Source organism: Lepidochelys olivacea, assembly GCF_965140295.1.
Source record: "Lepidochelys olivacea isolate rLepOli2 genome assembly, chromosome: 6".
Lineage (NCBI taxonomy): Eukaryota > Metazoa > Chordata > Testudines > Cheloniidae > Lepidochelys > Lepidochelys olivacea.
Window position 1 is genome coordinate 27,150,001 of NC_140416.1, and position 13,297 is coordinate 27,163,297.

At 35.9% G+C, this 13,297-nt stretch overlaps 1 protein-coding gene across 1 annotated transcript in view; it reads left to right on the forward strand.

Moving 5' to 3' along the window:
* The window catches only part of SOX6 (SRY-box transcription factor 6), a 294,444-nt gene that overhangs the window by 2,022 nt on the left and 279,125 nt on the right, over positions 1–13,297 (forward strand). The window contains exons 2-3 of the mRNA XM_084631143.1: positions 6,722–6,818; positions 12,809–13,052. Of these exons, the coding sequence (XP_084487269.1) occupies positions 6,814–6,818; positions 12,809–13,052 (249 nt within the window). The 5' untranslated portion in view covers positions 6,722–6,813. The remainder of the gene's footprint in view (positions 1–6,721; positions 6,819–12,808; positions 13,053–13,297) is intronic.

Here is a 13,297-nt window from a genome sequence, read left to right on the forward strand (position 1 = left end):
TTCACATACTTCCCCATATGGAACTTGGTCTGCCTGGAGAGAATTCCACAGAGTCCATAAGTTGGGAGCCCATTATTAGTAGCTCAGTAATTGTGGATGCTGTGCTGGAGGCTGGCATATTTTGATGTCCCACATGACCCTCCCTGATGGGAGCTGCTGTATCCCCTCCCCCATTTCACTAAAGAATAGCAGGGAAAATTCAGCTTTTAAATTAAAAATAAAATCATATTTGAATTTACAGCAGGTTGTAGATTCCCCTCAAAATGATTGTTTAATGTTGCCACTTATACTAATCAAAGGAGTTGCTGTCACTATTTTTGAAAATGCTTATTCTGAGAGTTTATGCCTGATATTATTTTGAACAAATTAAAGCAGAATGGTTTGAAAGGATATTGAGAATACAATAGTCTTCTACCATTCTGAATGCAGATTCTACATCATCCCCTCAGGTTGTCTCATATTTATCTTTGCCCTGTGGGGAAAAATTTATCATAATACTATGTGATCCATCATGATGGTGTAACATTTGCATCTTCACCTGATGATTTTTATTCAATGCCTGGCAATGTTGTATTACATCATGGCCCAATATTATGTTCTGTACGCAGTGTAAAGACAAAAGGCCAGATCCTCAGCTGGTGTAAATCCTCAGCTGGGTCTATTGACTTCAATACAGTGACCTTGATTTATACCAGCTGATGATTTGGTCCATAATGTCAACTTGTCACAACTCTTTATCAGAATGTCACAATACCTTAAATAAGTGCAGGGCTCTTTTTTATCCTAAAGACCCCTGGAGAATGAGTGTCTCATTCATGAATTTTGGTGTAGATGAGAACACTGCTATCAAAATCAGTAAAATCCCATGTTTTATACTGAAAATGCCTTACTTTTAAATTGATGACATAGTTCACAACAAATGTGCAGGAGTAAATGAAACCATTAGATTTTGTCTTTAGAAGTAATCAGCAGCATGTATTATATATTGTTCGCCTGACTATGATAAATTATTACCAATATACACAAGCGGGAAACTGTTACAACATATAGCCTTGAGCAAAAATTGACAGTGTTGAGAAAACTAGGATTCTTCATTTTCAAATACAGATCATATGGTGTATCCTAAAAACATAGGAAAAATCAGGTCAGAGATGAAAACCACAATAGAGAGCTATTTATTTCAGCTGTTATGCACCACATCAGGCACTACAGAGAACATTTCAGTGCTTAAGCTGCAGTCAGTTGTATAAAAATTAACTGAATTTGAAATGGTAACGGTAAGAGTTATTTTAAAAAATAATTTGAATTAGTGGAAATGTATTGTTATATATATTTCCCTTAAACTGTCACCGAAGACAACTACTGCACTTCAAATCATTAAAGACAACTTCTATTTGGTGCTCTGGTGCTGGAGTTGTCCGGATTTGGGTTTCCTTTTTGTTCTAACACATCCCTATGCTTAGTGATGTTTATTTCAATGTATTTTTTAAAATATTGTAATGGAACCTTGAGCACTTTGGGGTTGGGGAACAACTGATAATTTTGTCATTATTCACATTTCCCCTTAGGATTGCTTTTGCACTTCTAGCAATTACCGATCAATCCTGCAGGGTGCTGTGTGCCTTCAACTCCTATTGAAGTCCGTGGAAATTTAGGGTTCTCAGTCCTTCACAGGAGGTGTTTGGCAATTTGCAGGATTGAACCTTAAGTATGGGAAAGTACTATAGCTTCCTTTGCAGTTGATGCAACAGCATTAGTGTGCCTATACAGAAGCTGTACTCTAGCTGATCTCACAAAATTGAATGACTGAATAATGTAGGTTCTACCTATGAGTCTACAGGAAGCTAACATTAACATTCTGTGATGTTTTCCAATGCCTAACCCAAACGTTCCAATAAAATTCTTTTAAAACTACATTAATGTTTACATTGGGGAGCTAGTTTAAAAATAAATTAAAATTATTAAAAACAAAGACTTAATTATTTGTTTTCTTAGTTGTACTAAATGTTTATTTAAAGTGTTAGAAATTGTATCTTTGGTTTGCTGTATATTCCATGAAAAATATATTTTTAGATGTAAAGGGCAGTTAAAACTATGATAAAGCTTTCATCAGTGAATCCTATGTCAGGATAGAAGAAAAAATACCTAAAATCCAGTCTAAAAATGAGGAAACCTTCAGTAAATTGAACTTCAAATTGTTCATGCCTTTTTAATGGCAGCTGGTCCATTTAATTTATGGAGAACACAGTTAGTTAGTTATTTAATGTTTTATGGAAGCTTTTAAACTATTCAAACTTATTCAACTGTTGCTTTCATCTGTTCACCTAAAATATAATTAGAAACTGTTTTTTTTTTATTGTCCACATGCATCGGGGACCCTGTCCATTTGTGATCATTGAAGAATGCACTGTGTATTTTTCTATGTAAGTGTTAGAGGGATTTGTCCCAGTATTCTTCCAGGCCAAAATGCCAATCAAGCAGTTACGTTTTGCCTGCTTAAAACTCACCCTGAAGTTTCAGCAGGACATAGTTCTTCATAACTCGCACCTAAAGCACTGTTGAGGCCTTCTACCCTAATAGTAGGTTTCAGAGTAGCAGCCGTGTTAGTCTGTATTCGCAAAAAGAAAAGGAGGACTTGTGGCACCTTAGTGAGCTGTAGCTCACGAAAGCTTATGCTCAAATAAATTGGTTAGTCTCTAAGGTGCCACAAGTCCTCCTGTTCTTTTTGCCCTAATAGTAGTTGCTGTTCACTGGTGAATTAAGTGATTCCTGTACATGCTCTGTAAATACATTTTCAGATCCTGCAAGATTAACAGTTCTCTATGCATGTAGGGTATTGTGCTGTGTAGGCACCAGTTCAAAACAAGGAAACACTGTGCATAACGCTATCTTGTTACACGCATGAGCCTGCTTTAGTAAAATAAGAGTTGTAACGAAAACACAAACTCATCAAAGTCACAAAAATCAAATCTAAGTCTGACAGTTTAGACTCATTTCATGTTGCTTACTGAAGGGTAAAATGCTCATTCATGAATTTATGTGTAAAGTGCTGTGACTTTAAGAATGTAGTGGACTTGCAGTCCCCACATCTTCCTCTAGAGCTCTATGAATACTCCTTAGGGTGCTGCACTGCCCTTTGAAAGTAATGCTGTATTATCAGATCTCCACTACAGTGCTCACATGTGCAGGTGAACCTCTTAACTGTGGAGGGACATGCACCCACACAATGAAGAGGAGGAGCTTTCCATGTTGTATGATATGTACAATCTAAGTCTTAGGCTCAGTGGTTCAAATTAGGGGCTACATTTTCTCTTTAAGACAATGTGCTTGTAATATTGTTGGGAGGGAAAAGGGTGTAGCGATCTTCCTAGAGACTTTGGGCCTGTGACTGGGTGCAGGACGTGGGGGCAGCTCTGCTTGCTGATGCATATGGGGCAGGACCATGGCCTTGCCCTTCTCTCCACCCCCTTTCAGGAGGCTAACACCAATTTCTGTGCTACTCTGGAGCAGTGTTTGCGTCTTCTCTGTGAACAAGAGCTAGGCTTTGTCTGGCCCCTGTGCAGGAGTGCAAGGTGAGAAAAGGAGCTCTTTGTGTTCTCTCCTCCATTCTTGCAACTAGACAAAACCTATTGCTGAAGATGCAGTGTTAGCTTTGCATTTCTTTGGTTTTGTTTTAGTTTTTGTGACTCCCCTAGCATTGCTGAAAACACGAGGTTGCTTGTGTCTTTAAAAAAGATGGACTTACACGCTAGATTGTAGTGTATCATATCAATAGGTATTTCACATTTTATGAATAAATCAAAATGATAAGAAACTTTATAATGTGTAAATCCTAAAAAGGCTCTATTTTGTGTGGCATAGGATGTTCATAGCTACAGTATCTGTAAAACTCAGTCTTTGATTTCACAGATCACTATGGAACCGTTCATGATGATGTCTCTTGTCAAAATGCAGATATCACTGCTGGAGAGACAGTCCAGATACTGAACACCCTCAAGACATTTTTGTTGAAAATGTTAGTTCATATGAACTAACCTTACCATTCCAAAACCCTGCCCTTAAATTCTTAAAATGTTAAAAGTCACTTAAACACATTGTAGATTAAAGATCTGTGGAATTTCAAGTTGAAACTGAAAGTTGTTTTTTAGTTCTAAAAACAATTTGCTTGTCGTTTGAATCAATGCATGCCAGGTTCCAGTCTGGAGTTACTTTTTATGAGTTAGAGAGAAACCCCTGAATATAGAAGTTTATACTAACAGTAATGCAGTAGATGCACACTTATCCGTGGAGGCACACCAGTGCACTAGTGTAATCTTTTATATGTGCATATGTGAGACACTGGGATGGTTCTTACCAGTATTTATGCTTTTTATATATTCATCCTTCTTCTGTTTTTCATTTTCACTTAATTCAAGACCTATAAATCTTATTGCTAAATAATAGCAGGGTTGCACCATAATATTTGGTATTAAAATGAGCTCCCTTTTTGTGGAAGCCTTTTGAGTTTACCCTTTAAAGAAATTTAGATTTAATATTTTTGTTTTTGTTTGTTTTGTTTTCTTCCTGGTAATTATGTTTGCACTTTGCTGATGTCTAGTTGTGCATTATTACAATGGAAGGTGACAATTTGATTGTCTTCAGTTGGAGAAACAAGTAATTTTATATTCACCAAGCTGTCAGGTAACACTACCTCACAGTACTAAGAGCTCCTGGCAATGTGGTTTGGCACCTGTATTCAACTGCTTTGATGCTTGCATAACCTTTACTGAATCAGAAATACTTTGCCTGCTAGAAATGTTTTTTAGTCTTGTACTGTAAGGTTTTCATTAAGAAGATAATCTGTTACTGAACTGCAGAAACATTGTTTCATGGTATACGGAGGTAATAATTAGGTGATTTAGTGCAAACTGACTGATGAGCCTGAAATTGAGACTTCATTTCATTATCTGAAAAGAAGATGAATTACAGAAATGCTGTATTTAGCTTAAAAATGAGCATCAAAAATATCGGGGGGGGGGGGGGGGAATCAGATTGTAGATAATGTGTATCACTCAATTCTGTGTTGAGTGGCACTGAGTCATGGAACATCAACTTTTGTTTTTGCAACCCTGTGACTAAGTTTTCACTTTACTATATTTTGTGGTGTCCTAGGCAACTACTGAAAATTGATCTGTAGGAGGAAAATATATAAAGACATTGTATTTATACCAATATAACATGTATCCTGTATGTTACCAATATAGCATATACCCCGTAAAGTATCAGAAGGATTTAATTAACAACCTGTTAGGATCTTCTGCATTACAGATTAAAGTATTGAGTTGCAGATTTCACGTTATTAAAACAAGAACTTTATTAACTTTATTAGGGTAAAAAGCTATTTCTGTTTTTTATGTGAATTGTTGACTCAAAGTCTAAATATGTTGAAATAAATTCCTGTAAGTATTTTTAGGCATTTTTATCAAAACCATTTATGCAATCTTTTAGCTAAACAATTAAGCATTCTTTTCCATAAAAACCTGTGACTTTATGCTTATTTATAGCAACCATTGTTTTTTAATCTTATTCTTAATGGGATACTTTTTATTTACACTGTAAGTTCTATTACTTGCTGCCTAAAGAAACAAATTCTAACAAGTTATGATGGATAAGTTGCTGGTACACTCACTATTGTTCACAAGTTGGAAAGTCGTTGGTAAAGATTGCTTGAAGTCAGATTTTTTTTTTTTTGCAACAGTAGGAAATTGGATATCCAGAGACACATGTCACAGTCATAGGACTTTAAAGTCCTCACAGTCACCACAGAGAAGCTAATACTAACCAATTAAACAGAGGTGGTTACGTGATGTAACATTATCAGGAGAAACAATTCATGAGTCAAAGCATTCCAGGGCATATGAGCTCCAGTCCAAAGAACAGTCTTAAGCTGTATAAATAAAGTGACAGCAATATTGTCAGCTAAAAATAAACTGTAGAAAATATTAACTTTTGTGACTTGAGAAGAACACCTCTCGGGTACTAAGTCATTATCCTGTATTCCACTGCCCTTCACTGCATTCTGTGTGAGTGTGGCTGCATATTCTCAGTGAAAAATATTGATACTGAATAAAGAAAAAGGAACATCTCACCTGTCAAAAATAGCTTGCATAGGATTTTCATCATAAAGTCTGCAGGGGTTGTATGGTGTTTTTTGTTTAGTTCATTTTAATGGTTTTGACAGTCCGATAAAGAGACAGAATCATTTTTTAACTCTAATATTTTACGAAGAATCGTAGGTTTAGAAGGGTCCACAGGGGTCATCTAGTCTAACCCCCAGGGAATGTACATGACTGCACTGTCAGTATAATTATCCACAATGACAAAAGGTGAATGGCAGTCTTTTTAAAAAAATACTTTTGCATCATTCAATAAACTGTGCAGATATTATATTATACATTTGAGAGAATGAATTAGAGCTGGGACCAGATCTTATTGCTTCTGAGCTTTGGGAAAGTGGATATGGAATCAAATGTTGTGATTCAGGCTATTTCTAGTAACAAGAGTAATTTGTCTGGTTTGTAAATAGAAAGGTGGGTATACCTGAACGTGTGTATTGTGGAGGCTGCACTTATATGACTTAGCTTGATGTTTATCTTAGCTGGAGTCTTGGGCACTGCAATTAATGTTGTTCACTGCCATTCCTTGAATCTATTCCTTTTTCCCTCTCTTATTCCCAATGCAGTTCCTGGAATGATCTTTCTCATGAATCAGCTTAACACTGATAATCTTCAGGGTGCTTTACAAACATTATCTAGCTGATCCTCATGACCCCCCATGAGGTAAGGATTGGGAAAACTGAGAGACTGATTAATTGATTTGCCCAAGGCCACACTGGACTTCAATGGCAGAGCTGGGGTAGAATTCAGGAGTTACTAGCTTTCAGTCCTATGCACAGCCCACACTCTCTTCTCATTCTCAAAATGCTGATGTGTCATCAGTCTAACTCCATGTAGGTTTTGTATGTAGGGACACGTAGGAGTGTGGGGCTTCAGGAGTAGTGAATATTTTAGTAACTGCTCATTCCTGTTTCTAATGCTCTTTGCAATCAGATGTGGGACTTTATAATTTTAGGAAATAACTGTTTATTCTTACATGACAGACGGATTACAACATTAGATAAACAATGAATTATGTTGCTGAGTTATGTCTTCATAACTTTGTTTTACGGGAGCAGAGCTGCAAAATGATTGGGCTATTGGCACAGCATTTTCATTTTTCTTTAAATTAAGTCATATTTGAATGCGCCCATAACTTGAAATTGGGATCCTTCCACAGCAAAGGCAAATAGTGATAATTTCCCTGTGTGTTTACAATATTCTGAGCCAGTACCTCAGCTGGAATAATCGTTGCAACTCCAGTAACTTCAGTGGAGCTCTGTCAGTTTACCCCAGTTTAGCATCAGACCTATAGTTGGTATTGGTGGGATTACACAGATGTAAGGAGTGGTCAGTTGGTAAGGCATGATTCATGGATGCAGGCCTTGAGTTTAGGAGGAGGCCTAAGGACTCAAGATTGGACTCTCAAGTTCCATGTAGGGCTTACCGCCATAGAGTGCTGGAGTCTGCCATGAGGAGGGGGAACAGGAGGGCAAACAACCAGGCGGCGGCACAATCACTTGCTTACGGTTGTGGGTGTGGATCTGTAGCAGAGGGCCCTTTGGGTAAGATTTGACAAAGATGGGAGAAACTTCCATTTCTGCTGCCCTGGTTCTGTGTGGGGAGAGAGAGAGAGAGAGAGAGAGACAGGATTTCATCTCCAGGCTTATCTGAGTAGCATCTATCTTGAACACTAAGTTCTTGTGAAAAGTTAGAAGGAAAAATGCTTCTTTTCATTTAAAGGTTTTTTTTTTTTTGAGGACTTCTGAAAAATGTTTCTTTTATAATTCATTTGGGTCTTGATTCATGAAAGCACTTAAGCATGTGCTTAACCGTAAGTAAGTGAGCCGTCCAGTTTGAAGTCAGTTGGACTACTTGGATGCTTAAAGTTAAACGTGTGGTTAAGTGCTTTGATAAACTGGGGCTTTGGGGGAGGAAATAAGGATGGTCACCTTTAAGGAGAGGAGGATCGGCATTGTCAAAACCCTGCCTCTATACTTTTGGGATTATAGATTTAGCTTTATGAAGGCTTTGATAGGGAGGGGCAAAACAGTCTTTAGATTCCGTTGCAATCTATGGTCAGCCACAAGTGTCCCTTGTCATATAGCTCATTGTTATACGATAGTTTAGGTATTCTTAAATTGTGACTAGGTGCTTACATTATTGTTGTCTGCGAGTTAATGCTGTGTAATTTGGGTTTAAATATCTCCTGGCTAGGACCCCAGATTGATCCCTGATTTCCACCGGAGCATTTCATCAGTTGGTCCTTCTGTGAGTAATGGATGGACGGTTTTAGACATTACATGTCTTTGGTGTTAGGCATGCCACCTAGTTATTCAAAGGAAGCAGCTTTAAATCATTTGAAGAACTTCAGGCCATAGAAAAGCCTTAGATGAAAAGTTTCTATAATCTTTTGTAGTTTTGGGAAAGGGTGACAAGTATTACCTTTAGGAAAAAGGAAATCTGTGATGTTTTTATAGAATGACTGTCTGCCAGGCTCCATTAGAGGACAGGCACATTCTTCTAAAGGTAAAAATTAAGGCGTATACATTTTGACATTAAATATGGGAGCGGCGCAGACCCACGCTTGGGATTTTGGCTTTACAACATGGAAACCAAGGCTAGTTGAAATTGGGGTCCCAATTTACGAACCCTTCCCATTTCCACAACTTCACTGAGGTTTGGCTAAATGGTTCCATTTTTGTCCATCTCAGTTTGAAAGTGAGATGTGTCTTGTTTTGGTTTTGTAAAACCCGAACCTGTTTGTTTAACCCAAATTAGGAAAGCTGAATAGGGGAATGGACTTCAGATAAATGATTCTGGATTCATACCCATCTGTCTCAAATCCCATAGGTATATTGTTTGCCTTGCTGATAGTTGTGCTAACCAGTCAATTTAACCAGTGTGAGAATGTATTTTTTTCTCTCTGATTATAATGTGTGCTGTGTAGTCGATACACTGATATCATGTGAGTGTAATTTCCTCTTATTTTATCTCCACTGCACAATATTATAAATAAACAGTTAAAAAAAATAAAGAAGAAAAGCACCAAACAAATCTGTTGCATCTTGTTTAAGATTGTACCACTGTAGACACTTGTTCTAGTAAAGTAGAATTGGACCCACTTGATTGCATTTAAATTTTTCATGCTTCAGCAGTTTGACTAGGAGCACAGTAAAGAAAAACCCCACGAGCGAGGATAGTTTAGAATAATAGAACTTGATTTTGTGTATTATAGCGGCACCATTTGCGCTGCTTTAGTTAGGGTTGTGTCAGCACTTCCATTATAAACCCCTGTTTTCAGGGGTTATAACGAAGGAGACTTTTTTTTTAACAGAAATTTAAAAAAATCATTTGACTGATTTTAATTTATAACAGAGCAAAAATAAAATAAGGTAAAATGGAAATTAGCAACATTGAGGCACCTTTTATATGTCTAATTTATTTTTATTACTGAAATTGTAGGACTATGGTAAGTTAGTTTTGAATATTTTAAGTTTAAAATTGAAAAATTATTAATATTTAAAAATGAGCTACCCATGATATTTTTCAAAAATTTATTTTAGCATTACAACCTGTTTTGTGGATCGATGGGACAAAAACTAAGGATTAATCTGATGGGCTATTTCAGTGGGAGTATTTGATCATACTCCTTGGAAATTATGGGTTAAATTCAGCCATTGGTTAGAGCCTGATCTCACAGTTTTCCATGTGCAGAACTCCTACTGAGGTAAACAGGAGATTCTCATGGATAGGGCTGGCAGGAATTGGCCCTTACACCAGAGTATTCCCATTTAATATAGTACAGAAAAAGGTAACTGAAACTTGCAGGGAGGGGTTGATAGCTATAGGTATGTAGGACAGTATCTGTGTTAGTATATTTTAGAGATGGCACATTCTCACCCTTTTTATAAATAATTAACTTAAATTAACTATAATAATATATTTGTGTGGGTGTATATATGTAAAATATGAGAGAAAAATATATATATTTATATAATTCATATTTTATATATAATTATATATATATATATATATATATATATATATATATATATATATATAATATATATATAACAGAAAAAAAAGATTTTTCTACTGTACTATATTACAAGTAGGTAGCTTTACTGAATGGTCACTTGAGGAATTACCAAAAGCCTATTTATGAAACAGAGGTGAAGCCTTTCTAGACTAATTATATTCAGCATGTAATTTCTAAACTTCACTCTGAATTTTGATTTTCAATTAACATTCCCAATTTGAAGATAATTTTCTATTTAATGTAATTGCAGGAAATAATTTATTGGCTGATTAAGGCTAGGGGCCCAGCCTTCCTTAAGAAAACACTCCCTAACAAACCAGCCTTTAAAGCCAACTCATAGCTTTGGACAGATTTAGCCTATTTTCACAGCTGCACAGTTGTGTTTAATTAAGATTGTGCACTATTATTCATTGGTGCAATTTGTACTCGAAATTATTCTTAAGAGACATTTTCATTTCTGGTTTTGTGTCATGATTAATTTATACTGAAAAAACAACCATAGCTATTGCTATTGGAGGAAGCCAGTTCAATTTATAACAGGAATGGTGTTTGTTAAGGAGGTGAAGTCAATGCAGTTTGTGAGTTTCACTTTTAAATGCAAATTGTGACTTTCACTTTTAAATGCACAGTTTATAAATTGTATAAAACCATAGTAAATGTATTATGTTGTCATGTGAATGAGTAAATTAATATGATGATTGTAATCAGAAATATAGAAATAATCTCTCAATATATCTTAATCTTTTGATTATCTTAGGTCATAGTAAGTATGAACCAGAGCCTCTTCAAATACCTGTAACAATAATAGTTTCTGAACTTTCCGCCTGTTATGTGCACCATAAATATGTATTCTTTACTGGAGTATGAGTGTTATATTCACTCAATACTACTCATTGACAACTTTAGTACTCTTAAAGGAAATGCAAATTTTTATCCCCGCCCCTACCACTAGTATCAAGTTGAGGCAGGATTATCATTATTTATAGAATGGTTATTCTAAATAGGTATCAGCATTTTAATATGTATCAAAGCACTTCAAAAGCTTGTAATACTTTTATTTAGAACTGTGCATAATTAGATTAGCTGTTCCTATATTAATTTTTTTCACTGTAGAATACTAAATCTGAGCCCCCTCATTAATTGTGAGAAATTTAGCATTAGCTGTTAAATCCTATGTGAAACATGGGCTGCTACATAAAAACTACTGTTTAAATTGGAATTAACTTAATTATTTTTCTTCTCACTTGATATTTCCTTCACTGTAATATTCATGAAAGCATGTGACACATTTGTAAATTTAACTGTTAGTCTCAGATTTCCAGACCCTTTAATCAGTATTTATTTGTCTGTAGAAACAGTACTAGCGAGTTAATGATTTGCTAATTTGAAAAATGCTCATGTGGTTTCCTATGTTAACTGATTTGTGCATTTTTAAAGAAATGGTATGAAATCAATTATTGCTAAAGAGCAATTAAGGTGGAGATCTTATTCCTTAGTTGTTCCAAAGCAATTTCAGTATTACAGATATTGTAAAATTACTAAAAACTGTAAAAAAATCTAATATATTTTAGATGTCTGCTTTGACAGTTGTGGTTATTTTCACTAGACATTTTTAAAAAGTGTTTAAAAAATTTGAATTGGAATAATTTATATTTTAGTTTAAGTAACATAAACTGTGACACAGCTGTGTTTGCATATAGAATGGCATTAAGAAGCTATTATTAGGAAATGACCTTTTAAATAAATATACTTATTTATTACAACTTGACACTCAGATTTAACAGAATTCTTTCAAATGCTTTGTATCTTGTATTCAATATCTAATAAAGATGGAAATATAATTATTTCAGGCACTTAAGTCAAACTGCAGAAGATTGCTTCAAATTAATCATACATTATCAGTCATTCGTTCAATAAGCCACTTACAGTTTTATAGCACTCTTCAAGTGAATATCTCAGAACCCTTTCCAAAAGGTAAAACTGGATGCAATTTAAAACCGGTTTAGAGACGGTAAAGCTTTAAACAAACAAATCATAGTCTTTCTTTGGAACAGCTTGGCTAATGACTTAGAAAGTCTCATCTGTGAGGAAAACAAATTCCACATGTAAGGGACAAAGTAAGCAAAGGATCCAATCATGCAAACCCTCATTCATAGGAGTACTCCTTATTTACGCAAGTAATCCCATTGAAGTCAACTGAAGGCAGTAGGACTGTTCATGGGAGTAAAAGTTTAGCGGACTGGGCCCAGAGACACAATTAACAGAATATACATGTCCAGAAAAGTCATCATTCTCTTAAGTCTGGAGAAAATGATACCATTTTACAAGTCTAAATAAATGGGATGACACAGGATAAGTCAATACCATGTTTCATTTGGAGCCACTGAAGACCCCTTTATCACATAACTGAAATGCTCTGAGCTTCTGAAGAACCTGTTAAATGGCCAAGGATCTAGATCCTCCCAACCCTTAGTCCTTTGAGTAGTCCTATTGACTACAGTGGGATTACCTAAATGAGAAAGGACTACTCGTATATAAGGGTCTGCCTCCAATTTTCATGTTTTGATCTGTAGCTTCATCTATGTACTCAATAGTAAAATCTTATGTCCTGCCCTCTTTTGTTGCTCTACAGAAGAATGTCTTCCAAGCAGGCCACCTCTCCATTTGCCTGTGCAGCTGATGGAGAGGAAGCAATGACCCAGGATTTAGCATCACGAGACAAGGAAGAGGGCAACAATGATCATCATGTGGCCTCCCATCTGCCCCTACACACCCTAATGCACAACAAACCTCACTCGGAGGAGCTACCAACTCTGGTCACCACCATACAACAAGACGCCGACTGGGACAGTGTTATCTCAGCCCAGCATAGAATGGTAAGTTTTCCATTTATATGCAGCTTTTTGAATTTCGTATCTCAGAAGATTCCTCATCTCTCATTTTGAAGGGTCTATTCTATGCGACCCTTCATAGATTTCTAATTAGTAAGATGCCAGGCTTATTAATCGATCAACATCAATATGGAATAATTATAAATTATAATTGTACAATCCTGTTAGGTATACAGGTCTATATGAGTGAGATCATATGATGATTTCACCTTGAGGAGGGAAATGCATCT